At 35.2% G+C, this 27,059-nt stretch overlaps 1 protein-coding gene across 1 annotated transcript in view; it reads right to left on the bottom strand.

Moving 5' to 3' along the window:
- The window catches only part of HMCN1 (hemicentin 1), a 404,331-nt gene that overhangs the window by 289,201 nt on the left and 88,071 nt on the right, over positions 1 to 27,059 (bottom strand). Inside the window, exons 2-4 of the mRNA XM_045536051.1 lie at positions 19,943 to 20,013; positions 2,751 to 2,909; positions 1,549 to 1,671 (exon numbers count right to left, since the gene is read on the bottom strand). Coding sequence (XP_045392007.1) covers positions 1,549 to 1,671; positions 2,751 to 2,909; positions 19,943 to 20,013 — 353 coding nt within the window. The remainder of the gene's footprint in view (positions 1 to 1,548; positions 1,672 to 2,750; positions 2,910 to 19,942; positions 20,014 to 27,059) is intronic.

Raw genomic sequence — 27,059 nt, 5'->3', positions numbered from 1 at the left:
TAGTAGTCCTATGGTTCTCCCTAAAATTTCAACCAATTTGTTTTGGGAATCTCTAAGCTGTGTCTGACTGCTTATAAACAGGTGCAAGCAACTATTTTTTCAAAGCCCCTAACTGCCAGTACTGTGTCTTTTTGCTTCTTCTCCAGTCCCTTCTTGTGGGACCCACCATGTCCACTGGGCATGGCATACTCTGCTGGTTCCAACACCTCATCTGTCTCCACTGAACACCACTGGCACTTCCAACCCAGAGACTTACAAAACCCTAAATGGGTGGTGTACAAGCCAATGCAAGACAGAATGATGCTCTTCCTCACTTATGTCCCACTTTGTGCTGGTGATACTGACTATATCCTAAAGTCTTACGGAATTCCAGGTTAAAGACAACTTCTTTCAGCAGCATTTCCTTCATTAGGTTCAAGTACAGTGTATAGGATGGGACAAGAAACCCAGTTCCTAAGAAAGTCCTGCACTCTTCCCTACCCTCTTTCTTCTCAGGCTCCCAGATTCTCGTGTAAACATTTATGCAAATTAACTTCTAAGGGCTCCCCTGCAGTCATCAGACCATGCCCAGGCACTTATGAGTCACTAGAGTGGACCCAATATGGACCTAACCCATAACCCCCCTAAAGCTGTTTCTTCCAAGAAAAATTACCTTAAAGTTTCTATATCTCAATAAGCTGATTAAAAATATTTTTGCTAGATTGTTTGCTCTAGAATTGCAATGTCCTGTCAGTTCCACTATGATGTAATAATAAGTCTAGTTATAATAGACCTACTGACCCATGGCACTCATGAGACAAAAGAATCTGTCATGAAGTTAATGAAACTTTTATAGATACAGTGGCCAGACAATCAAATGTGAATTATGCCCATTTAAAACATTATCTTTGTACTGGTATGTTCCTAGAAACTTAAGTGGGAGCCAAATAAATAAATAGGTAAATAAAATGTTATTATCATGAGTGAGGCCAAGGCAAGATAACAAAATGGACAAAGAAGGAATCATGACCAACCTATCTCAAGGACTTTCTTAGAAAATACTAAGATTTTCTTACAATATAAGTTATAAATTTTGTTATCATAAAATTTTTTGATAACTATATAGTTAGTCATAGTTTTGGCTTTTAATATTAGAGGTCAAACCTCATTAGAATTTTGCTCAATTATCAACTTTTTCACATTCGACTTCAGTAACCAGTCAAAACTCATTTTACCAGCTATACAAAAGTTATTCATCAGAAATACAAACTGACCTTTCTAAACAACAAGAGCTATAAAAATTTTTGATTCCAATGAAATGAATTTTAAAGACATTTATACTTAAATTAAGTAATCTGTTGTTATAACAATGCAATACAACATAATGCAATATAGAAATTAATGTTAGATAAATCTTTCTCTCCACATTAGTTCAATGCTTTTATTGACTGTGCCCTAGAGTAAAACCTTTTGGTTAAAATTGTTTTTGAAATCAAGCTTGTCACAATTAGGCTAGCCTAACGGATTTTGTTAAGGTAGCTAGTAATACAACCCTTTTATTAAACTGACCTCATTAACTTGTTTCTTGTCCAGATGGAACACTTGACCAGAACTTGTAGAAGCAATTTCTTCATAGACTTTATATCCAATATGGTTCCTGTCATCACAATCTCCAGTGAGCACAAATACCACCTATGATTTTTTTAAAAAGAAAATAGTTTAAAAGGTTTTCAGAAATCAAAATATATTTATTATCTATTATATAAAGATACCATCAGGCAAGTAGAATATATATATTATATATATGATAATTCTTGACTTTGTACTCTGTTTAATAGCGAACTGAGATAGGAATTAATAGTTGTTTTTATTTCAGGAGCATAGGCTAGAAGTTACGGAAGTAGAAGTGAGATCATGACTGTGCTAGATTACATGATGGCCTCAATTTCTCACCCCTGCCTATATCCACACACTTTTACTCAAACACTCCTCTCATTAGAGAGGAGGAGTTTAATTGTCACCTTTGAATCTAAGCTTGGCCATGTAACTTTCTTTGGCCAATAACATGAGGCAAAAGCGACATTCTACAAGTCCTGAGCCTAGACTCAAGATATCTGCATATTTCAATTTGCTCCCAAGTATTTCTGCCATGGCCATGAAAAGGACATGCCTAAACTAACCTACTGGTCTCAGAAAGAGACTTATAAAGAGACTGTGAAGCAAAGCCAAGTGGCCCCAGAGCCACGTTTGCATAAGCCAAACCCAAACTGTTCCCCAGACACACAAGTGAGCAAGCCTACACCAACTGAGCTCTGCAAACAGGTGAGAAATAAATGCTTATTGCTTTAAGCCACTGAGTATTAGAATAGTTTGTTATGCAGCAATAGCTGATACAATGAACAGTTCTGACTCAGGTAAGATTCCACATACGAGGTAACATTGAAATATAAACCTTTTTTGTTAGGCCTATGTTACTGTCAGTTATTAGGATAAAATGGTAACAAGTACCTTAATTAATCCCCAATAATTTCTTCCCCATATTAAAAAATCAAAGCATTCATATGCTATGTATTAAATATATTATTTATATTATATATATTACATACATTTAATATGTTTAAATTAAATTACACATACATATTGGAGTGCATACATGTGAATAGATTGTTGTAATTATTGTTATTTACCACCCGTGAAGTAGTCGAAAACCACAGGCAACCTCTTACAGGCTGTGTTCAGACAGAGAGGTTTGGGGGTTGAGGCCCACTCACTTGCGACTGTTTCTGTTGGATGAGCTGCAGCACCTCATGAGCGAGCCGGTAATCCTTGGACCGAGCATCCGTGAAAACATAGATGAAAGAACCAGGAAGAGAAATTTCTAAGGCAATTTTTATAGCTCCAATACTCATTTCTGGGCAATCACCACCGCCCTGTTAAGGAGGGAGAAAAATGCGATTACTTCATCAGATAAAAAGAAATGAATATTTTAGTTACAACAAGTTATTTTAGGAGTTTTAGCACTGAGAAAGTTCTCTTCACTGTATTTTCTGTTAGTTTGCCACTGGATTCATCACATTGGTCAGGAAGAGCTCGAAAATACACAAAGTGATGTGAAACTGGAAAATGCGTACTTAGGGGTACATTATAAATTTACCCAGAATACACAAAATAATAGAGATTGTCGTACAGTTTTTAAATGTTGACTCATTCTCCCATTCTCTTACATGACTATCTCATACACCCCCTCTTTTATCTCTTTTCACTCTTATTTGATGACCCTGCTTCTTACTGGGGTGCGAAAACAGAAGCAATCAAAAGAGAATATTCATAAGCTCCCACTGCAACACCTGTTAACATACCTGCAGGAGCAGGTCCCTGTCTTGGTAGTGAAGGGTTTGCTTGCACCGTGGCTAAGGCTAACTACTCACCTGGGCACTAATCCAGGACGTGGCTCCTGCAGCTGACCCCTCTCTCTACTTCATAATACTCATTAATAGATCATTCCACCAGCAGATAAAGATACCAGCATATCTCCCAAACTCTTCAAATTTTTCTACTCAAATGTTACCTAACAGAGAAGCTTTCCATGACTGTCTTATATAAAAGATATCCTTTTTGTCACTCTTTTCACTTAACTCTGTTTCATTTTTTTCTATTAACCTATAATCTCTGTGTCTTATGTCCTATTTGAATAAGCTCAACATGTTTTCCTAAACCAAAATAGTCCCCAACCCAAGAAGAATTCTTGTCACATTTATTTCCTTCATAATTCTGTGGATTTGTATATGAAATTGTGAACATGCCGTGTTTACAGTTTTATACATTGTATTTTAGATTTAAGATTATATCCTACTCATGTTTCCATGTCATCAGGGTTCTTCAAAACCACAGGTTTTAATGATTGCTTAACGTTCTATTTTATACATCCCATGGTTTAGTCAATGATTTCTCTATTGTTGAATATTAATGTTCTTTCAAATTTTACTCTTCTCTTATAAATGAGAGAGAGAAAGAGAGAGAATATGAATCTGATTATTTTCTTAGCATAGATGTCAATGTCAATGGCACCAGGCCAAGGGAATGGACTTTTGATCATCAGAATTTAAGCTGTTGATAATTACTGAACATCCTGCTATGATTTAAGTATACAACAAGGAATAAACTACAGTATCTTGTCCTTAAGGAGCTTATGGTCTCGAATAAACAATCAAATAAAAAGCAGGGAAGCTTGGGATCATGGGGGCTTTGTGGTACCAGAGTCCATCAGAATCCAGTAACAAGTAAGAGCTCTTCCTCAAAAAGAAAATAGTTACTCCATGAAAGGGATGAGGCATTATCATTAAACTCTGGAAATTCTATTTGATTTTCCTACTTGGACTTTCCCCAAGCTCCAAACTGCTTTAGATTCTGATATAGATACCTTGAGCACCATGTATCTACTCAAGGTCATGAGAATCAAGTATTAGAATTGTTTACACTGCAACCTGGACAAACTGGAGAATCTTTTCTTGCATTGGATCCCAATCAAAACTTACAGCCTTTGTGTTCTATTTGTTAAATGGGTTGGGCCAGAGCATCAACTATTAAAAACTGCCTGTAACACTAAGAGAGACCCATCAAATATGTCACTTTCTTGATTGGGGCTAGAAGCTGTAGTAACCTGATCTTCACTTTGGAAAATATGTAAGCCATATTCTTCCAGAAATTTTACTGAGTTCGCAGTCCCTTTTATTTTTGCAGAAATTATCTCCTACTTTCTATCATTTATATGTATTTTCAAGAGATTTAGTTTAATAGTTAACACTGCTCTCAAAAATGAGACTGTACTTATTTCTCAAGTTCCAATTTTCCATTTCAATCTCTTGTTGGACATCTACTTCTAGATGTTCTATGGATCTCTACAATTTACTGCATCTAAAATGGAACTCATTATATTTTCTTCTAACCATGTCTTCTCTGTTTTTGTTAATGACACTATCTGCGTAGATATTTAGGTTCAAAGCCTGAGTCATCTTTGACTATATTCTCTACCTTCACCTTCATTAGTGGTCAAATATTCATTCCATTTCCACCATGAATTTGTCTCTTCCTTTTCTCTTTATTTCCTACCATTCACTCTTCTTATCTTAATTTTATTACATGTATAGGCTCCCATCTGATTTTCTGCTCTTCTTTCCACTAAACTTTACTTTTCCTGCAGTAAAGAGCTGTATTTATCACTTTCCTACTTAAAATCTTTCACTAACTACTTGTGTTGGATCAAATTATTCTAGTTTTCTATCTCCTGTTGCTCCTGCTCCATAAATTTCTCCCTTTAAGCTAAGAGTACTTTCCATTTTTTTAATATTCCCCTTGCTTCACACCTTAATGCCTTAAGTGTTTTCATTCAAGTAACCTTTCTACTGTTCCATTCCACCATCAAACACTCCTCACCAAGAGATGCATGTCTAAATTCTTCCATTATTCTATAAACTCTTTGATGGCAGGAATTGTGCTTTGCTGAATCCTTAAGTGTTCAGTTCATAGCATTTTGCTGGATTGAAGTAATCACTGAGTAAATATTTGTTGGATTTGACTATTTTATTCACAAGGTTGAGATAATATGCCTTCCCCTCTTTAAAACTTTCTCATATCTAGTTAGATGTACTTCCTCACTCTTCAGATGTATTCTAACATGTTTTATACTTTAGTGGTATTTAACATATTTTCCTTAGCATAAAAGTTATTTGAGGGTTATCGTGTGCAACAAATGCTGTTGAGTGGGAGTTTATGTACTAGGAAAGTTGAAAATAGCTACTAGGCATGTTAGTAAGTTTGATATGTTGGCAAGAAATAATTTTTACTTGCAGCTAACTTTGCATATCTGTAATGGATATTCTGGGCTGATTTACAAAATTTAAATTCCTATTGTACATTCAGAAACTGAAACAAAAACATTTCTCAATTGTGCTTGACATTGTGCACCTGGGTATGAACCACAATGTAATTTATCCATATCACAAGCATTTGTTGAATGGCCAAGTACACGATAGAGTTCCATTGTATAATTCTATGGAGCAACTAATTGCCTTTTACTAACTGTCACCTAGTACCACCTAGCAATTCTCCTAGACTAGAAGTTTGTCTATGGACTGAACATCAGAACAGCTAAGAAATCTCCAGAGAAACATGTTTGAGAGGAATGATAAACCTTGTCCAGTGACCTAGTGAAAGACAATCTCTGAGTCATTTGACTTGGGTACAAATTTGCTCTAAGAGGACCTACGGATACCTACGTCCCTAGGTGTCCGTAAACATTACCCAGGAGTAGACCCTAGAGACCACTAGAGTCCTTGAAAGTGACTCCAGATGAATTCATTTGATTGGGATCTCTCCATAGTTTCAGACTCATCCTAAAATTGAATGTAGACCTAAGAAAATCATGTACTGAAATGGGATCTCTAAGACCTTAACTATTTTTTCATCCTATAAGTTTGAATAAAGAAGTTTAAACCACATATTAATAAATTGAGATAGCCAACAACATTTTCTTTAAGTATTAGAGCCACCTTATTCTCCTGAAAAAAAGCTCCTTTGTGAAACACCGAACCCATGCATATAAGGCTTAATAATGGTTAATAATTAAAGGAGTGTGAGGGATTGACACAGCTAAAACTCTACACAGAATTGCACAAGTATCTTTTTATTTCTTAAACTTTTTTTATGTAATACTCTTCAAAATGAACTTTTGGACTTTTATGGAGGAACTAATAGAAAGTCTCAAAGCAGCCAGAAAAATTAGAAACTGTCAAGTAAAAAGGAAACATTTTGACCCACATATGTCAAAAACCCATACTGAATATGCTTATACATCTCTCAGAAGTGACTCGTACAGCCTAATTAATTTTTCCTGCCTATGGAAATCAGTGTATTATTTACATAATAATAAAAATGACTATTCTCACCTGGATTTCACATTTGTAAACAAAGATTATATTGTAATCAGATTGATTATATATTAATTATAAGTTTTTCTCAGGAATAAAACTCTTCCCAAAATAGTATAGTACCTTTAAATTATCACCTTTCTGTTTATAGCTAACTGAAAATTAAAAGTAAATGTTAACTAGTAATTCATATCTTATGAAACTATTTTTCCAACTCATGTGAATATAGGTTCCTGAAAAGAAAAAATAAGTTTCTTCTTTGTTCAAAAGAAGTTAACATATAGTGTTGTATCCTTATAAGAGCTCCCTATCTAATACTTGAGCTTGGTTTTATAATAATTTTAGATCAAAATTGGCCACTAAAATAATATAAAAGGAATGCTTTATATCTGCACTAACATAGTGGCCACTAACTAGCTCATGGGGCCACTGAGCACTTGAAATGCAGTTAGGGAAACTGAGGAACTGAATTTTTTATTTTATTTAATTTTAATTAATTGAAATTTAAATCAAAAAGTTAAAGCAGTGCTAATTTTATAATGATGACACGTTAACATGATAATATTTTGGATGTATTGAGTTAAATAGATTATTAAAATTCATTTTAACTATTATTAAAAATTTACATATGTAGTTCCCATTATTTGTTGGACAGCACTACTTTAGAATGATACATTTGATTAAGTTATGTAGACTTCATTCTAGACTGTTAATTGGGAAGCTGTTGCTTTGGTCTAAAAGTCTTTCATGAACTTTCTTTCCTGGCAGAAGTTATTAGAGGCAAAATTTAAGTTGCTTTAATTTACCAAGGGTTAAGAATTAAGGTACAACTTACTCCAAAAATTTACAAATTATTGATTTTGTTTGAACATATGTATATATAAACACAGCTTATAAATAAATATATATCTATAAGTATCAAACTTTGTATATAGTGTGCGTGCGAGTGTGTGTATGTGTGTGTGTGTGTGTGTGTGTGTGTAAAACTTAACCCACCAGTTTGTTTATAGTGTTTCTTTCCCAAATCATCAACCAATTTTCTTATCTTTAAATTCAGCTTTGGCAGAATAGGACTAGAAGCATTACTAAAATTGTCCATTTTTATCAACAAACCTCACAAAGTCAGAGACTGTACGTTGATTTGTGTTAGGCTCATGCACATGCACAGATTTAAAAATCTGGGGTAATGGAAATGTGACTGAAACTATAAAAATAAAGTGTTGTAAGTTTTATTTCCAAGCTGAAAAAAAGTAGTCCTTTAAAAGACTTTAATGGTTTCTGTTTTGACCTGAATATCGAATGGAAAAGAGGTAAAATAGTAATTCATAAAACATCAATTTACAATTGAAGAATTTGAATCTCTAAAAAGTCTCATTAATTTAATCAATACTTTTTAAATTTTGGAATATTATGGGGCTATAAATCTTTTGGTTATATGAATTGCTTTTTTACAGTTTGAGTCAAAGTTATAAGGGTGTCCACACTTTTACTGGTAATAAGGCACTCTACCTGTATTAACTCAATCGATGTCCACTCTGAACCACGCAGTGAGACAGTATTGTCACAAACACTATGTTGTTTATTCTTCACATCAACAACAAGTATCATTTCTAGCACATTTTATTGACAGAGGACTAAATCTTGAAAACCCTTCTCCAGGGTCACACAACTAATAACTAAAAAAGCAAAGAGTTGAACTCAATTCTGCCTGGCCTAAGAGATCATGCAAACCCCAGTGAGGCATTTTATTACCTTCATCAACTTCCGTGACTACAAGCAGGTAGTTTGTCTTAGACACTGTAAAATCAGAGGAAAAGAATTCCCATTCTTCTGGACACCCACAGAATATTGTTCATTCTTCTACTGTAGCATGTAATGAGTTGTATTATAATTTATATTTCCTCTCATAAGATCCCTGTTTCTTGAAGAACTTAGTAGATGTTCCATTGTTGTTTTGTGAATGAATGGATAAATGAATGAATAGTGAGTAAATGGATAAATGAGATTTTGCAAGGCAATTTTGACACAATCTAGGCACACTTGCTATATTCAGCCTGAGCTTTACTGAAGCCTAGCCCATCCCATTTCTTGTGATATAATTCCACAGCTAAACCCTCTAAACATTCAAATACCAAAAGTTGGATTTCTTCAAATATATACATTATATATATACACACACACACATATATATATATATGTATTTTGAACAGTATATGAAACTAACTCCCTACTATCTATCTATCCTGGCATACAGTTGGAATTAACACGTAACAGGAGAAAACAGACACAGCTATATAAATATATTTCCCAAAGCCACACAAATGTGTACACACACACCACACACACAAATGAAAGGTATAAAGGAGAAGAACTGTGTGTTGCATGAATTGGACAATTCTCTAAATGTATATTGGGAAGAGTTTGACTTTGTTAACCTGCATTTTTGTTTCAAACCTGAAATATAACTAATCAGTATCAGTAGGCACATTCTTGCTTGGTATTTTTCCATTTTATCTTTATAATTTTACTGATAGCCACAGCTCACTAAATTGCCAAAGACACTTCAGATAGAAAAATGTGTACTGAAAAAACAGAAGCATATGACCTTTCAAAGTAAATGTTGCTCCTGGAATTAAAAAAAGTTATAAACTATAATCTCAGAGTTACAGTGATAATTATGTCCAAAAACTGAATTCCTGGAAAGCAAGATTAAATAAGAATAAATAGAAATCCTATCAGTCAAAGGAGTAATAAAACACACATTATTGTGCTGTCTTTTCTAAATATAAGACTGTGTGGGAGCGGCACTGGAATAAACTGAACCTTTAAACTCTGAGAGGAGTGGGAGAAAAATGAGCTCTCTGCTCAAAACCTAATGGGAAAATGCTCATCATCTGAAGGATCAAAGACTCAGGAATGCTAATCTCAGAGCAGGCACTTTCTCAGGCCTTATTATTTCTCTTCTAGCCAACCCATTTCACTTCTATTCTCATCTCCCATTTTCACTGAACTAGTCTTTACACCAGTTGTTTTCCAGGTATGCATAACCCTAAGCAATCAAAAAATGAAACACTTTTTATAGGCTCATGCCTAACTCCAAAAGAAGTCTTATTAGCATTATAATACCCTTATCCTAACAAGAGTACAATCTACTGAATTTTGAGCCTAGTTTCAAAATCAGACTATATTCCTTTCACATTAAATGCCCATGCTTAAAATGTCTTATTTGTGTAATGTGCCCTTTACCTATAAAATTTAGGTATGAATATCAGTTGCAAACTGAACAAAATTTTATGACCCTCAGTTCTCTTTCTTAAAATACAGTTGTGTGATACCATGACCAGGAAAACAGAAAGTACATGTGGAAACCATTAAATAACATTAAATCTAATGTAAAGTTGCATCCAAGCAGGTATAATATAAATCAGAAGGATTGCAGAGTTCATCAGTGACAAGTGCTGGCCTTCCTCACTTGTAGGAAATATGGCAGGGAGGGACTGGACACAATCAGAATACTGCAGAGCCCAAACCTTAAGTCTCCAAAATCAAAGTAAAAGATGTTACATCCCAGACAGTCCACTTATGCTGCCCTTTGCTACACAGTGATCCCTGAAAAAGTGTGAAGAAAGTAGGATACAAATGGAAGTATTAAAGAACTGCTGACCTCCACTCCAGGCACATTAAAGGTAACAATGACAATAATTTCCAAGCTTTCAGATTATCACCTGTGAGTAGTAAGGGTTTAACTCTTCAACAATTGATTTTTCAACCTGTTATAACTTCTTTCATGGGAGGTAGAGCTTTGTTGGGTCGTCAGAGGAGGTTCAGTTCGCTTCACTAAAACAGTCATAACCAACACACTGTGTACCAGGCACTCAATATCTTGATTCATAAATCAGAAAACGATGTGCCTAACACATCAAAAAAATTCAAAAGATTCAGAATTCACATGAATTACAATGGACGGTAGTCCTGTGAGGAGGGAAATAGGAGGGAGGCAACTGAGTGTAACAAAAATGCCACCTTATAGCTTCTGATTATCGGAAAAGATGTAGCAGTACACAGAGGAAACTCTAGGCCAAAAAATGGGAACTAGAAAATGATATCTTGGTATTCCCTGTTGCCCTTCAGTAATCCTCCTCTTCTCTACTTCTTGGGGAATTCCTTCCTCTCTCCTCCTAGGATTCTGTACTTTTATATTGTGTTCTCTGTCCCCATCAAATTAAGACACTGCCATTGCCCTGGTTGGGACGGATTCCTGTTCCCTCCTCACGGACAGAGGGCTCCCTGGTTTGCTTAGAGAGCAAGAGCCAGAAGAGGGCAGGGGCAGGGTCTAGGAGGCCCTGGCGGCCAACCAGCCTTTGCTTATTCAAGGATGAGGCATTCACCTGTCTATACTCGCTCTTGGCAAGCCTCCTCGCCCCAGTTCTCCTCTCCTGTGACCTTTCTCTCACTTTCCTCTCTACTACTCAGCCTCTACATGCCTATAGAAATCTCTCTTTTTCTTCTGCCCTAACACTCATGTATGGATTTCACATGCTTTCCAGCACATTTGGTATTATCTTTATTATTGGCTAGTTAATGGAGATTGTGATGCTGTGATTCTTTTTATTTAATGTGATAAGAACTATATTTATACTGTTGTGTCCTTTTATGTTTTGGTTAAAAAAGTATATCAATATAATACATTTTTATTAATAAAAACATTATAATTTATGAAGACATAACCTTATGAGAAAGTTTGAGATAAACAAATTCTATGTTGTTTTTAGAGCTAGTAGCCATTAAACAAAATTGATGAAATAAGATCTAGATCATCTAAAAGGAGAAGACTACATATAAGATAGAACATATAAGTTAGGATTTTTTAAAATCAACATAAATATAAAAAAAAGATCTGGTTTTAAAGTTTATATGAGGAAACCTGAGGGACTTAGCTGATGACTGGACCAGGATGCAGTCATGCGATTTGCCTGCCCGAGAAAGCCGTTATCGGCCTCCAGCATCAACAGAGGGTCCCCAGACATCACTCCAGAGGAGCAGAGGAGTCCCCCAAGCATCATCTGGTGACAAAGGCCAGTGCTATCAAAACTCTAACTAATGCTATTCAGGTCTGGGGTATAGATAGGTTTTTCCAGAAGGAAGTCAAACATCTGATGGGTAATTGGACAAATAATATTCAAAATCAATTCCAATACTAAAACCACATTTCTGTTTGAAATTTTTTCAAGGCCTAAGAATAAAAAAGATAGCTTCTTGAGAATTAACTGTTTCTAATCAATTTGCATTAAGGAAAAAAACTCTTTAATTTTCCTTTCTATGCATTTCATTGAAAGTGAGGTTTATAGTTTTCTCTAGGAATCCTGGTTTTAGATCAAGGACCATTCTCCCAAGGAAAGTGTTTTGACCTCCATCCTTATCATCACCTAAAAGCTGGTGAAATCGGATATAGTATTTAATGTGGGGAATAGAACAATCACTTGGTTAGTTAAGTAGCATGAATGGAGTGAATCCAGGCATCATAGGTTAGTAGATTCCTCTCCTTAAATGTTATTTTGCCAAAGGAATCTACAATATTTACTATGCAATGAGTCATGTATGTAAATGTAATATTCTTACCCTTAAGAATATTTCCATACATGCACACTTTGAAAAGAAAATCAAGAAATTACCCATTGTAATCCACACCCACCCCACTTTAACCATCTGTATATTCTGTTTTGAAAAAGCAATCCAACAGCCAGAATCCTTCTATACTCTCTGTCCTTTGAAGTTCACACAAAAGATCATTAAGAAATCAACCAGGCATTTTCTTCTGGATAAAATACCAAAATGGAAAGCTAGAAGAGTCAAAAACTCCCACTCCGGTCCTCCATTGTCTGGTCTCAGTCTCCATTTCTTCACCTCCTGAGGACAGAGAGTTGCTTGTCCCTCAAAGAATCACTCCAACAGAAACGCTAAGAAAAAACTCTAGAAGCAAACTAAAATTTTAATAGATGCTTCATTCAGAACTAAAGAAATTTCAGCTCCAACAATAAAAATAACTAATCAAAATACTATCTACAAATATATCTACAGTATACACACTACCTTACAATCTCTTGAAAGCATTTTGTTCTTGTATCTCTCCAAAGTGTACATGAGATGACACTTAAATAAGCTTACCACTCTCAGTAGCCAGAACTGAGGATACGGAGCAATTTTCAACCGATAATTAACTTTGTCATTTGTAGTTTGGTAATTTTAGGTGAGCCAATTATTCAAAGTGATTGGAGATAGGAATAGAGGAATAGATCCTCATTTTTTTGAGGATCAAACCAGCCCTAGACCCACATCTGTCTTTAAATTTTTACTTTCCTACTTTGAAGTAAAATACAAAGAAAAATTATATAAATAAATATGTTGATTTGATTAGATTAATGGCGTTGCTTAAACCATTATTTAGGAGGAAACTAGCAGAGCAATAAAGGAAACTAGCTTTGGCATTCAACACCTGCAATTTTGAGATCAGCCTTGTTACTTGCCAATTTTGTGACCTGAGTAAGATATGTTACCTAATACCACAAAGCTTGAGTTTCGCCATTTATTAAAAAGAATAATTTGTGTGGGTTAAATTGAAATACTCACTTGAAAACACTTGCAAAATGTTTTGCAAGGTATATGTTCCATCACTATTACTCATTTATGGCATAAATATTTGGAGATGATTTCCCTTAAAGGAATTTTGGAGTATCAAAGGTAGTAGCAGCCGTGGATAACATTTAACAAGCCCTTACTTTGGGCCAGACACTGTTCTAGTGTCCTTGAATATTTACATGTATTATGAGTTACACTCCTTATCATACTTCTTTCTCTAAGTTAAATACAGGCCATTTCTCTTATATATAATAAAATTGTAAGTCAAATGCATATTAAGAAAACATAAATGGAAATAAAAACTGCTTTCCTAAGTTGAATCATGTCCAATATAAAAACTAAAAATCAAATCTTTTATAGCTCTACTTTATATCTATGTCCATGCTGACATATAATCCCTTCCCTTTTCTTTTTTAGTCACTTTTTTCCCTTTTATTTATGTATTTGCTTTCTTAATTTTTTTCAGTCATATATCAGTTTGATTTTTTTAATTCATATGGAAGAATTCTCTATAAATCTAGAACTTAAAAGCACACTTTTACATAGTAGCATGATTTAAAATGCTAGAAATTAGATAAAGTAAATACCAAATTGGCACAGTAAATTATTCTTCGAAAATCAGCAGCATTATCTTGTCCTCTTCTTTTTAACAGTCTTTGCCTACTGGCCATATTCTCCCCTGGCAGTTAATTCTAATATCAACTGCTCTTCTGCTACAGCAAAACATTTTTTTTCTCCTAACCTCAGCTTGCTGCAGTTTAGCCTATTTATTCTTCTGGACCTCATCCTTATCTTCCTCATAACTGTCATGTTGCTACGTGACAGTGCTGTTCCACATACTTTTAATCATATTCCTGCTCTTTAAAAAAGTCTATTTTATTAAAAGATGTTACAAAGAAAAATTAAATTATGTGTGAAGCTTTTCAGTTTGGAGGATCAACTATCCATATAAAAGTTGGAATTGCTATTCCATTACTGTAGAAATATCTTAGTGTTTTCTGTTTTTTTATTTTTTATACTTCAGATGTTTGACTAATGTGCTTTTTGTTCTTTAAAACATGCAGATAAAAAAAATTTGGATAAAAGGCTTGAAATCATATCACTGCCAATACCATTTTCTAAAAATCAGCAAGCTTTATAGTTTTTTACAAGAATGTGACCCAAGGCAGGACTTTGCACTGCATATTTACGAGGATATTAATTCCCAAAGCTCTGTGTGATTTGAATCCCATTTGTTGTCATTTGTTTTTCCTTCTTTTCCCCAAAGAGAAAGCACAGTTGCTTTTCAGGCTACTTCTCCGTATTCCAGATGAAAGAGGATAAAGGAAAATGAAATGAATGTTATAAACGTAATGATTTAAGTTTAGTGACTTTTTGCTAAATTCTTCTTAGAAAATTTTAAATTGCTTTTTCTCAGACTAATTTCATATCTTTATTTTTAAAAAGCTGAGCCTGCTGTAATGTTGTGGATGATTATTTAATTTACTTCAAACCGAATTCACTTTTCTTATTTTCAAAACTAATATAAATGTGAAAGGAGTATTTTTAAAGGTCTTCTTTTTTTTAGAATCCAATTTAGTTTAATAGGACAGCAAACCTTATTGCTCTGGCTAACAGTGACTTTGGGGGAAGTAAATACAAATGGTAGAAGGAGAACTGAAGAAGGATCTGGAAATTATACACAAAAACAAATTTAGTATCTCATACTAAAATTTCATGTGAAGTTTAGTTTTACAAACTGATTAATGAAATAATAAAATATTCTATAAGCAAACACTGAAGAGAAAACAAAATAGTTCCATCAGGTTAGGTGTTAAGTGATGATGTAGCCTAGCCTTTTCATATTGGACCCTTATTTAATGAAATTTTTTGCCACTGATTTAATAAAGAATAATTCTCTAGAAACTTTGAAAACAAAAACACTTCCATGGTATCCCCAATGCCTACAACAGTGCCCACTGTTGAATGATGGGAAAAATAAGTATTTGATTTCTTCCCCAGCTGGCTGTTCTAATTAAGCATCCTTTTGGATCCTACAACAATGAAAGAAAAGAAAAAAAAGAAAAGAAAATCCCATAAGATGTAGCCTGTCCAGAGGAAACCTCCAGAGAAATGGACCCCAGCTTTCATGGCAGGGAGAAAGAAAGAAAAATATTTTTTTGAACAGAGACAAAATTATATGACACTATAAAGTATCTATATTGGATTCAATTCCAGAGGGTGGTGGGGGAGAACTCTGGAGAGGGAGTCAGTAGAGTGTGAGTCAGGAATCAGGAGACTAATGGAGGACAGAGGATAAGGGCACTTCCTGAGGATCCTTCAGAACAAAAGAAAGGGAGAGTAAGGAAATCAGTAAGCACCAGGGCCAGGTCTCATTGAGACTGTAGGTGTTTGCAATCTGGCCAGATTGCTGTCTGTATTCTCATAGGAAAAAAAAAAGAATACAGTAAATCCCTTTCTAACTTTCTGTGTGCTAGAAATCTCTGTTACTTGGCCTTTCTGATTCTCTATAATGCAATGAAAACTCATGGTTAGGTTTTTAAGGTATTTTTTGAACCATCAAGTCAAATTTAAATTATATTTGATACAGTTTTACTGTTAAATGTGTAGTCAAAAGAAGTCACCTCAAATGGCATTCATTCATTCAACAGCTACTTAAAGTCCATTCTATTGTAGACATTGGTTCATCCCCCACATGAAGCAGAGGCTAAATGAGAGTTATAAGACTCTTGCCTCAGGAATTCACAGTAAAATAGGTGCATGTACACATTTAAATAACAAGAAAAATGCAATTTCTCATTTCCATGATCCATGTACAGGATAAAAATTTGTATAAAGACTTTTTTCAGAGAATCTGGACATCAAAAGTGGCAAAGAATTTGATATATTGGAGAAAAGAAAAGTAAATAGTAAATAAATGGCAAGATAATGACTGAAAAGGAATGATATGGTATAAGAAAAAGGAAATGAAGTATTGTTAGTGGAAAAAAATTATCTGAAGAAACTTTGTAAAAGAAAAAAATAGTCAAGAGGTAATTATATAAATCTATTTGTACATTCATTAAATATGATTCTATTTGATATGTAATTTACAAATAGAAACATGCACAAAAAAGCAGCACTATTGAATACACATTTGGAATGCCAAACTTTGGGTTTCATACCCTGTGCCCCAATTATGCTCATACTATATACGGTTCCAAATCAAGTCATTCCCCCGACAGTGAAACCAATCAAAGTATTATACCGCAAACTCTGATTTGGACTCTGTTAATGTGTACATTCTGGTATATTCATTCATTCATTCATCAAAAAGTGAGCATGTTCTATGTGCCAGGCATTTTACTGGGAGAGTTAATGACACGCTAACTTAGACATGGCCCTTCAATGTGAACACACAACTGGTTTGTGATGGAGAAAGGTAGGGACAAATGACTAAGCCTGGAAGATAGGGCAGGATTCTCTGAGGAACTGGTATTCAAGATGAGACTTTGAGTACAGGATTTTAAACAATGTTAAAGGAGTACAGAAGTAAGGGCAGGTAGGCTAAAGGACAGGAACTTCTCATACAAGAGGAGATGGGTGAGAATACAGATATGAGGAGGGTCTAAGCAAGGCCCCTGAGGCAGAAAACAGAGCCTGGAGGGAGAAAGTGGCACAACATGGGAATGAAAGGTAGGCAGGTCTCAGGGCACTCAGAGCCACAGGAAGAATTTGATGAGGTGGGAGAAAGGGGACAAGTGGATACAGTATAAGGCACAAATGTTCAGAGATGTATTTTGAGATCCTTTTGTCTGCAGAGTAGAGAAAGGCCTGGAAAATAAAAGCAAGAGTAAATGCGAGAATATCACTTAGAAGTTTTTCTGCATTACTTTAGACTAAAGATACAGTATTTGGGACTTGGACAGTGCCAGTAGAAATGGAGAGAAGTCAGTTGATTTAAAAGGTACTTAGAAAGTTAAAAACAAGACTTAAGAATCGTTTGGATGCAAGAGGTAAAAGTGAGGAGTGTATTAAGGAAGACTCAGACTGACTGGATAACCAGAATCTGTAGGCATGATTCACAAAGGTAATGAATAGTAGACAAAGACCAAGGATTAAGGACCAAATTTGGAGCACTGGAAGAGGAACATTCACGAATTTCATTTTAGAGGGCCATTGTGACACCCAAGAGATTGAAATGAGGGTCTGTTCCCCAGAAAAGAGGCTGAGGCTAAAACATATTCACCCGAATATGGATGATTTTACCTAAAGAGTGGATACAAAATGAAAAAGCAAAAAGAGGCCAGTTCCAAAACTTTGAAGAACCCCAACATTTAACGGCCAAGTGGAAGGAAATGAGCTTTCCCAGAAAGTTGAGCAGAAAAAGTGGGAAGAAAAACGAGAAGGTGGATGAGGGAACAGAGCACGTCAAGGAGGGAGAGGCCAACATTGTCAAATACTACAAAGAACTCCAGCGATAGCATGAGGACTGAAACGTTTGCATTTTGCAAAGTGGGTATCACTGGTCACTAGCTAAAGCTGCTTTGAGAGTGAGGGTGGTGGGAACTAGACTGAAACAGATTGAGGAGTGAATGGCAGGGAGGGGGGTGAGGAAATGATGGCAGTGAACACAGACAACTTGCTTGGCATTGAAGGAATTGAAAAAAAACAGAAGTTGTCATTTGTAGGAGGATTTGAGAAAAATAGAGAAGTTGTTTTTTTTTTGGTTTTCTTTTTATGGTTTTGTTTGTTGAGATTTGTTTATTTGTTTTTTTGATGGGGAGACTTGAACAAATTTAAAAGTCAATGACAACTCTTAAGCAGTTGAGAGAAGCAGTTTGATAGCGTTAAATCGTGAGAAAGTCAAGGAGTTGAGATCAAGTGGAGAATAAGGACAGGATGGGTGCTGGACGTAGGTGGGCCAAATGATAGGTATGAGGAAGCAGAGGGCTTCGTTTGCACGTGTTTGTGTGTGAAAGTAAGGTCGCTTGCTCAGAGTAGATAATTTGTTTAAGTAGCCAGCAGTAAGAGGACAGTGAGATAAAGATCTGAGGAGAGTAGATAGAATTTGCAATTGTCATTAAGAGGAATAGAAGATTTTATCGACCAGAGAAACATAGTAAGATCATGGGAGTATTAAGAGTATATTTGAGATATGTGGTTATGAATTCACAGGTGAATCCAAGTGTCATGTTGTGAGACTTCAACAGCATTTGGCTGTTGGACAAGCACGGATAATGCAGATAGTTAGCGGTCATTACGGAATGAGGTTTCACTTTTCGAACAGAAAGGCAATGAAAAAGGGAAAAAATGAGTGTTTTTAAGAGGATAAAACTCTAAGCTAGACTGGAGGAAAATGAAAAAAGAAGAGATCAGATGGCCTGAGAGAAAGTATGGGGTGAATGAACTGGAGTACTTGATGAGGGTGAGGGAGTAGTTACAGTGTAAGCAGTTGGACCAGCAAGCTCAGGGGAAAGGTAGTGATTGCTGGAGATGAAGATGTCTGAATTAGTTACTCGGGACATGGAACAATTCGGCACGATAACAAGATCCAAGAGGTGTTTGTGGGAATAGAATACTAAAATAGAGTGAAGAAAGGTCATTGAAGATAACTAGTAGGTCAAGGAACTAAGGGTGGACTGCTCTGACTACATCATTCCCATAAATGTTGAAGTCACCCAAGATAATGACAGCCCTGAGGGAGAAAGGTAGCCAAAGAGCCAGGTACCAGTAGCCTAGATGAATGATGGAAAGTGACCAAAAAGTCTGCAGGTGACAGCTGCAGAGACCACAGAGACCACAGAGGGTGGTACAATGAAATAGCCTCAAAGAAGCAAATTTTTTTTTTAATGAATGAATCTGGGAATAATCTCAAAGCAGCACCAAGAAGAAGGTGTGTAGCAACCCTACCTCTAAGGTCTGTTTTCAGAGTAACATTTAAACCAATGTCATTCATCTCCTGTAATAATGAAATTATATTTACAGTCAAAATCTTCATATGGCCAACTTATAGCACAGAATATCAAAATTATCTTAGTTATGCCATTAATGTTGTGTGTGGGGGGGGAGAATTATTACCAGTTCCTTATGTTTCTAAGTGAAAGGACTTTATAGCAGGGGTCAGCAAAGTTTCTCTTTAGAGGGGCCAGTCTCTGTTACAGCTACTCAGCTCTACCATTAGAGCATAATATCAGCCAAAGACAGTGTATCAATGAAGGTGACATTTTGAACTGAATCTGTCCTATTTCCATATCTATTGTTCAGTTCATTCTGGACTCAGGTGGGGAAAAAGGGTAGTATTTATTGGGTCCCTTAAAAATACCAACAATTACTTCTCTTAGCTTTAAAAAATAAAGAAAATCATCCAAAGGTTCATGATTTTTCATTTCCCCAAAAGAAAATTGAAAGCAAGCACTCACCTGAACATAGAGTTCTCTGAGTTCATATTGAAATTTCTTGGGATCTGTAGTAATTGTCACTGGGCCAATTTCTGTGAAGATAAAAATGACATAGTTTTAAAAAAAATAGTAATCTACAGCATTGAAGACTTTACTGTGTTTACAAATGTCTTTCACTGTCTTTCACTGTGGTTCACTGTGTACCACATGGTTATTTATTAATAAGAAATAATCAGCAAAATACCAAACACTCTTTCTCAATTTATAGCTACCAAAGAATAACTTATAATTTACCATAAATTATGCATCCCTAAAAGAGTGCATTTTTAACCTTGGGAAATGCAATGGGGAGTCAAAAATGTCATAGGACAAAGAATCAGGAGACCCCAGTTTCAGTTCTTTCTCACTCTCGCCAGTTAGTAAATATTTATCAAGCACCTACTTTGTTATTTGAATTTAAATGAATCATTTATTCGTCCTATAATTCAGTTTTCTCAACTATAAAGTGTAAAGTTGTCTGCAACTTTTCTATAAGTCTTAATTAGTTCACAGTAAAAAGTTTAATGCTAAACAAAAAAAGAAAGAAGTGAACAACATTAACTGCCCTATCCCTCAGGGTTTTTACAAACTTGGAGAAGCATAGATACAAGGACATTAAAAGTATATAAAATCGTCCTATTCTCTTCCCATGGCTAGGGCGGCTGAGCATCACTATCACCATTTTTCTGATCGTAATAACTGGCTTTGTTCACAATTACACAATTCAGGGCTGTGTCCACCCTCATGACTGCCTGATGTACTGGATAAACCTCTGCTTCAAATGGGAATGGGTGGGGCTGCTAATATCTTGCCTGGAGAGCTAGGACTTGAATCATAAGTCAGGTGAGGAGAAGGAGTCCCAGTATCAGTTTGGGTTAAACTGACAATATGTATATATGGTATAGATAGTTTATTTTTTGTAAGATACATAATGCCTATAGTAAACAAAGCTTATTCCCTTTTAAAAAAAATCAACTTTTAAAATAGATAAGCATAAAGTGGTTTTTTTATGAGTATCAGTTACTTTCCCCAGAAAGCATCCATATATTTAAGTAAGGATATTAAAATTCATCTGGATATCATGTGCACAGATATATCACCTTAAATTCTTAGGGTGGATGAAAAGTTTCTTATGTAATGAAGATACAGGCTTCATTCAAAATTGTAATGTGCAACTGCAATATAAAATTATAAAGACACTTAACATTTACCTTTTATAAAATATTTTCTAGCTTCAAAGGCACAATGCTAGAAAAGTACTTTATAACTTCAAAGGATAATAATTAATTAGACAGGCCCTCTATAACATGTTACATATGTTACAAAAACAGATTGTAGTATTTTAAAAATAAATGAGATAAATTGGAAAGGAGGCACAATTTGTCGGCCATAAACCATGCAATTTTTCTTAGAAATAACAAGAAAAATGTCTCAATCCTTCACTATAGATTAGACACTTTGCAATTTGCAAAAGGAATGAAGAAGCAATGGAAGAAACTGTGAGAATGCAAACATCTGCATTCCACACAAAACAGAACAGTCACTAGCCATGTCCCCAGTATAGGGAAAATGGGAGAAGCCTCCTCCCTCAAGACTAAACAAAGGCATACTTTGCAAAGGAATGCAAAACAGCAAAGAATATGCCAGGCAGTTACACCCTGACATATAAATTGTCAGTGCCATTGTCAAGCCAAGCTTCTATGTTCCTACATTGCACAATACTGAAATAATCCAAGAATTTAAAACTCAAGAAGTAGAAAGGAATACAAATAATACTAGAAAAAAACCAGTTATATAAGAATAAAGAGTGTAGACATGCAAGAACATTCCCTATAATAATAAAAAAAAAATCTCTGGATATATGCCTGTTCTTCAAGAGTAGGGATCAAGGGATGCTATTAAAATAAAAGGACTGAATAGCTTCATTTTAGTTAACCAGAGACTCTCAAATATACACCTGTTTTCAACAAAGATAGGAAATCTCTCTTAAAGCTCATTAATAAACATTTTTTGCAAACCACACTGAACAGCTGAGATAAATCTTTTATCAGTTATGAGAAATACTCAGGAGAGGTAACAGCTTGCCGAGCTGTCATATCCCTCCAGCTGTAAGCATTCTTTCCAACTCATTTTAACTGAATGATACGACTATTTGGCAAAATCAGCCCTCCTCCCTTTCAGAACTTGCTTCCATTCCAGTCTTTCTCTTCACATAACAGAATCCTGTGCCAGCTGTGTCATTAGCAATTTCCTCTTCTCTTTTCGCTCATGTTGGTTTCATCCCTTGCCAAGCCTTTGATGACATTCAGCAGGTACAACTTCGTCCTGTCTTCCTGCCTGAACATGGTCCTCTATTGCTTATAGAATTAAAGGGGAACTCTCTAAGGCAATCTAGGCTCTCTCTTCTATTTATCCAGACTTCAAACTTGGAAGCTATGGTACTTGCTCAGAATCCCCATGGTCATCTCCCTTGTCTTTCACCTGCCCATGCACCTCTCAGTACATAAGCCTAACTTAAACCCTATCTCCTTGAATGTTTTGCCTTTTCTCTAATTTGCTTTAATGTTGTCTTGATAATATTTTCCATAATAAAAAATAGGAAGAATGAATGTGCATAATATTCAACAGAATGCAGATATGATCTCCACTTTGTCCATTTATTTTATCTAGTTGTTTACAAAGAAAGCCCACTAAAAATTTCTTAAAAATCAATCTTATATATAATTATAGAGCTAGAAGGGGCAGTAAAGATCATTTGGTTCAATCCCCTCATCCTACAGACAAGAAAACTTGAGGTCCAGAGACAACGAAATTGAAAAATTTTAGTGAAGAAAGAAGTTAAGATATCTGATAACATTTTCTATGCTGAGCAACCTATGCAGCTCACTAACTTTCTCTCTTTTCCAAGATCTCCATTCTGTGAATTGTATCACAACTGATTTCCCACTCCTTTTCTCTGGACCATGGGTAGGATTAGCCATGTTCAGAGTCTCTAATTTGATGAAAACAATACCCAAAAATCTTTATTATCACATGCCTAGATTTCTTTTAATAGACTGAAGAAAATGATCTCTTGCCTAGTAAATACTATAATCAAACATACAAAGAAGGCATGTGAGAAAATTGCTTCTCAAGTCTATTTAACAGACACATATTGAACATATACTATAGGTGGTTGCTGTTGGTAACATAAAGATGAACAAACATGGACCCTGCCCTGAAAGCCTCAGTGGTCTAGCAAGATAAAGGTGTCGATATGTAATTACAGTACAATGTAGCAAGTACAGAAATAGAAGCAGAGAAAAGATAGTGTGGAAATACTAACAAATAGAGACTTTTTTTCCCAGAAAAAACAAAGGGAGATTTCAAAAAGGTGGTGAAAATTGTGGATTTCAAATTAGAGGCAAAAAGTTCTTTATTAATCCTAATTTCTTTTTAAATTCTATATATCAAGTTCACAAGGTATTCTTGTATTGTGTCAAATAAGTTATTACCTATAACGATCTATTACAATTCACAACACTCTAACATATAGGAGCCCCCTTCGAGCCTTAAAACAATCTCACGAAGTAAGTAGAACAGATATAATTATGTAGACTATGGAAGCTTAAGTGATTTGTCAAAGTCACCCAGCCTCTTTAAGAGGTACCATGATAGCGTGTGCCTACGACATGAAAGCTAGCATCTACCACTTGATATTAAGACTGCCTGATTGCTTTTATATCTGCCTCTCTCGGCTGTCAGCACCTTGAGGGGATAAACTGTCTCACTGTAAATGTAGTAGATTCCCAATAAATGTTTGAAGATAGGAGGAAGGAGAAGAAGGAGGAAAAAAATATATAAAAGTTAAACCTAGACCTTCACATTATTTCTTGCTCTTTTCACTACGTCACGGAGCCTCAATGCTGTAGCTAAAGACCATGCTGCAAGATCAGCGATGACACTGATTAGTCAACTGAAAAAGTTTTCTGTTTCCAATGTAACCAAAATATTTTCTTCTTTACTTTCATCAAGCTATTGATACAGATAATTAATAGATACAATTTTCCACTTATAACTTATTTTTAAAAACAAAAGAAACATTAAGGTAATGTGTACAAACATAAGAAATTTGTTATGCTCCGGAGTTTATTTTTGATTTAAAATAGTAATGGTATCTGAAACTCTAAGGAAGTCTTTTCCCTGTTCAATAATTGTATTATTTCCCATTTCCTAGGAATTTATCAGATGGGTTGGACTTATTGCCAACATCTCAACCATTGTTCTCTTAATCTGAGTTGACAGGTTGTACTTAAGAAAATAATGGAAAGAAATTCACAATGTAATATTTTCTTTCACTGCATCATTTGGCAAGATCAGTATCCAGTACCTCACTTCCTTTTTCCTTTCCACTAACAGATTTCTGCTACTTCTACTTTTTCTTTACTCAAAGTGGTTCCTTGATAATAAGAGGAATATTTATTGCTACCTTCTGGGGTCTAAACACTGCCTGAGCATGACTTAATAACAGTGTTCACAATTGCTTTGTTCTTTTTTAAAATACATAGTTCTTAACTTTATATTGATAGTTATACATGAATAAATACGTGAAAAGCTAAGCTGCATTATAAACTAATCAACATTTACAAGGCATTATAGAAGAAGCAAAGAAATACATAAATCAGAGGATCTGCCAAAATGCAAGTTGAAATATAGTTGAAAACTTAAAAAGTAGCAAGCCATAAAAAGTTAAAAGAAGTCTAACCCAGCATCTAAGAAGGACCAAGTGATACAGATACAGGACAGTAAATGTTCTGTGTACAAAGGGGATAAAGCGATCCTTGAGCTCTGGGGAAATACACCTTGAAGGCATTTAGGAAGAGACAAGGTATGAGTTGGGACTTGAAGAGAACACTGGATTAATAGAGACTGACACAATAGCAAAGAAATTCTAAGCATTGGGACATGGCCTCATCAAAATCCCCTTCATGAGCTGAAACTCACATGTTCCATTTTCTAAAAATTCTATTCTCAATTAGTTTAATAAAAATCAATTCTAACGTCCTTTAAGTGCAAAGGTGCTAGTGTAAATATACATCTTCAAAGCATTGTTTTCAGAATAAAAAATTAATATATTTCCTGCTTTGGGATACCACAGAAAAACAGATTAATAATTGTAGTTACTTTTACTGCATTCAACTTAATCTACAATACACTCTTTCCGGATTTCTCGATCCTCATCCAATTATAATGTTGTTGTCCAGCACCATTTTTAAATGATCTGCATCGAATTGACAAAAACAGACTGTTTTTTCCTGACCTTTTTTTTTTTTTCCCTTGGCGTGAAGTGGAAGGATCATAGCTCACAGCACCCTCAAACTCCTGGGTTCAAGCAATCCTCCTGCCTCAGCCTCCTGAGTAGCTGGGACTACAGTCACATGCCATTGCGCCCAGCTAATTTTTTTTTTTTTTTTTCAGAGACAAGATCTCCCTGTGTTGCCCAGGCTGGTCTCAAACTCCTAGGCTCAAGCCATCCTCCCACCTTGGCCTCCCAAAGTGCTAGGATTGCAGGCGTGAGCCACCGTGCCTGGCCTGTTTCCTGACTTTGAGCTCAGCTAATGCCAAGTATGTTACAGAACTCATTTAACTGAGTACATTCCTACTCAAATTAGAACAGGTAATTTTCAGGACCAATTAAAGGCCTTTATGATCGTTTTGGCAATGAAATGATGTATTTGTTGTATTTTATAAAGTCAATGATGAATTCATTCATAGCATGTTATCTGATAGTGATTAAATAACATTCTGTTCCACTCTCCAAAGAGGTTATTCATTTAACAATGAGCTGTATGATAACCTTAAATATATGCACTGAACAAAATTGCACATAGTATGTGTGTGCGTATATATATATATATATAATGCACAGATCATTTCACTTCATGGACTACTGAATGAGATGTAGAAAAAATTGTTAACATGAACTCAGCAATGTTACACAGATATTTAGAACAGGAAGTAAAGAAGAATGCCTTAACAACGGACACAGGGCTTTGAGGTATACAGAGTAGGATGTTATTGCTTAGACTGGACTTTGGCCAGGGCAGCAGAAAGTACTCTTGCAGAAAAACAGCCATGGATTTTTAATGGCCCATAAAGTTCAGACTCTCAGTTTTACATATACTACTAAACATAAAATGTCATTTTTAACTTCAGAATATATCTATACATTGATAAGAAATACTCAAAGATATAAATTTAAATAATGATACAGAGAAGTATGTTTTAAATTTTAGGATAAGAATATTGGAATTCATTTCACAGATTTTTGTTGGTTTGTTTGTTTTGTTTTAGAGACAGAGTCTTGCTCTGTTGCCCAGGCTAGAGTATAGTGGTATCATCACAGTTCACTGCAACCTCAAACTCCTGGACTCAAGGGATCCTTCTGCCTCAACCTCCCAAGTAGCTGGGAATACAGGTGCACACTTCCATGCCCATAACTGGCTATTTTTTCTATTTTTTGTAGAGATGGGGTCTCACTATGTTGCTGAGGCTGGTCTCAAACTCCTGGCCTCAAGTGCTCCTCCTGCCTTGGGCTCCCAAATGGCTGAGATTATAGGCATGAACTACCATGCCTGGCCCACTTCAAAGTTTTAATTGCCCTTTAATGCAATTTTTTTAACATTAACATTCTGCCAAATAAGTCTAGTCATCAGTTAGGGATAAAGAAAAGAAAAATAATGAAAGGAAAGGTAAAATGTTGATGAAAAAGAAAATAAATCGGTTTGCAAGTCCTTAAAAAAGAATCATTAATGTTGAAATTTCCTTATGTTGGGAGAACAGATAAGTTACTTTATGGACTTAACACATTTAAATCAAAATCTCAGAAAGGATTTTTATTGCCTGTGTGTGTTTTAAAACACTTAGCAAAATTATTTTTAAACTTATTTTCAGAAGCAAGTGAGCAGTTACATCAATGAAAACTGACAAAGAAGCAGTAAAGAACATCACAAGCATCAATAACTAAGAGGACAGGAGTGCTGGTATATTTCATACTAATATGAAATAACAGAAAAAGAATGAATAATCTATACACAAAATTATTGTATCTCAAGGTGCA

Source organism: Lemur catta, chromosome 23, assembly GCF_020740605.2.
Source record: "Lemur catta isolate mLemCat1 chromosome 23, mLemCat1.pri, whole genome shotgun sequence".
Taxonomy (NCBI): Eukaryota; Metazoa; Chordata; class Mammalia; order Primates; family Lemuridae; genus Lemur; species Lemur catta.
This window is presented reverse-complemented; position numbering and strand designations above follow the sequence as displayed.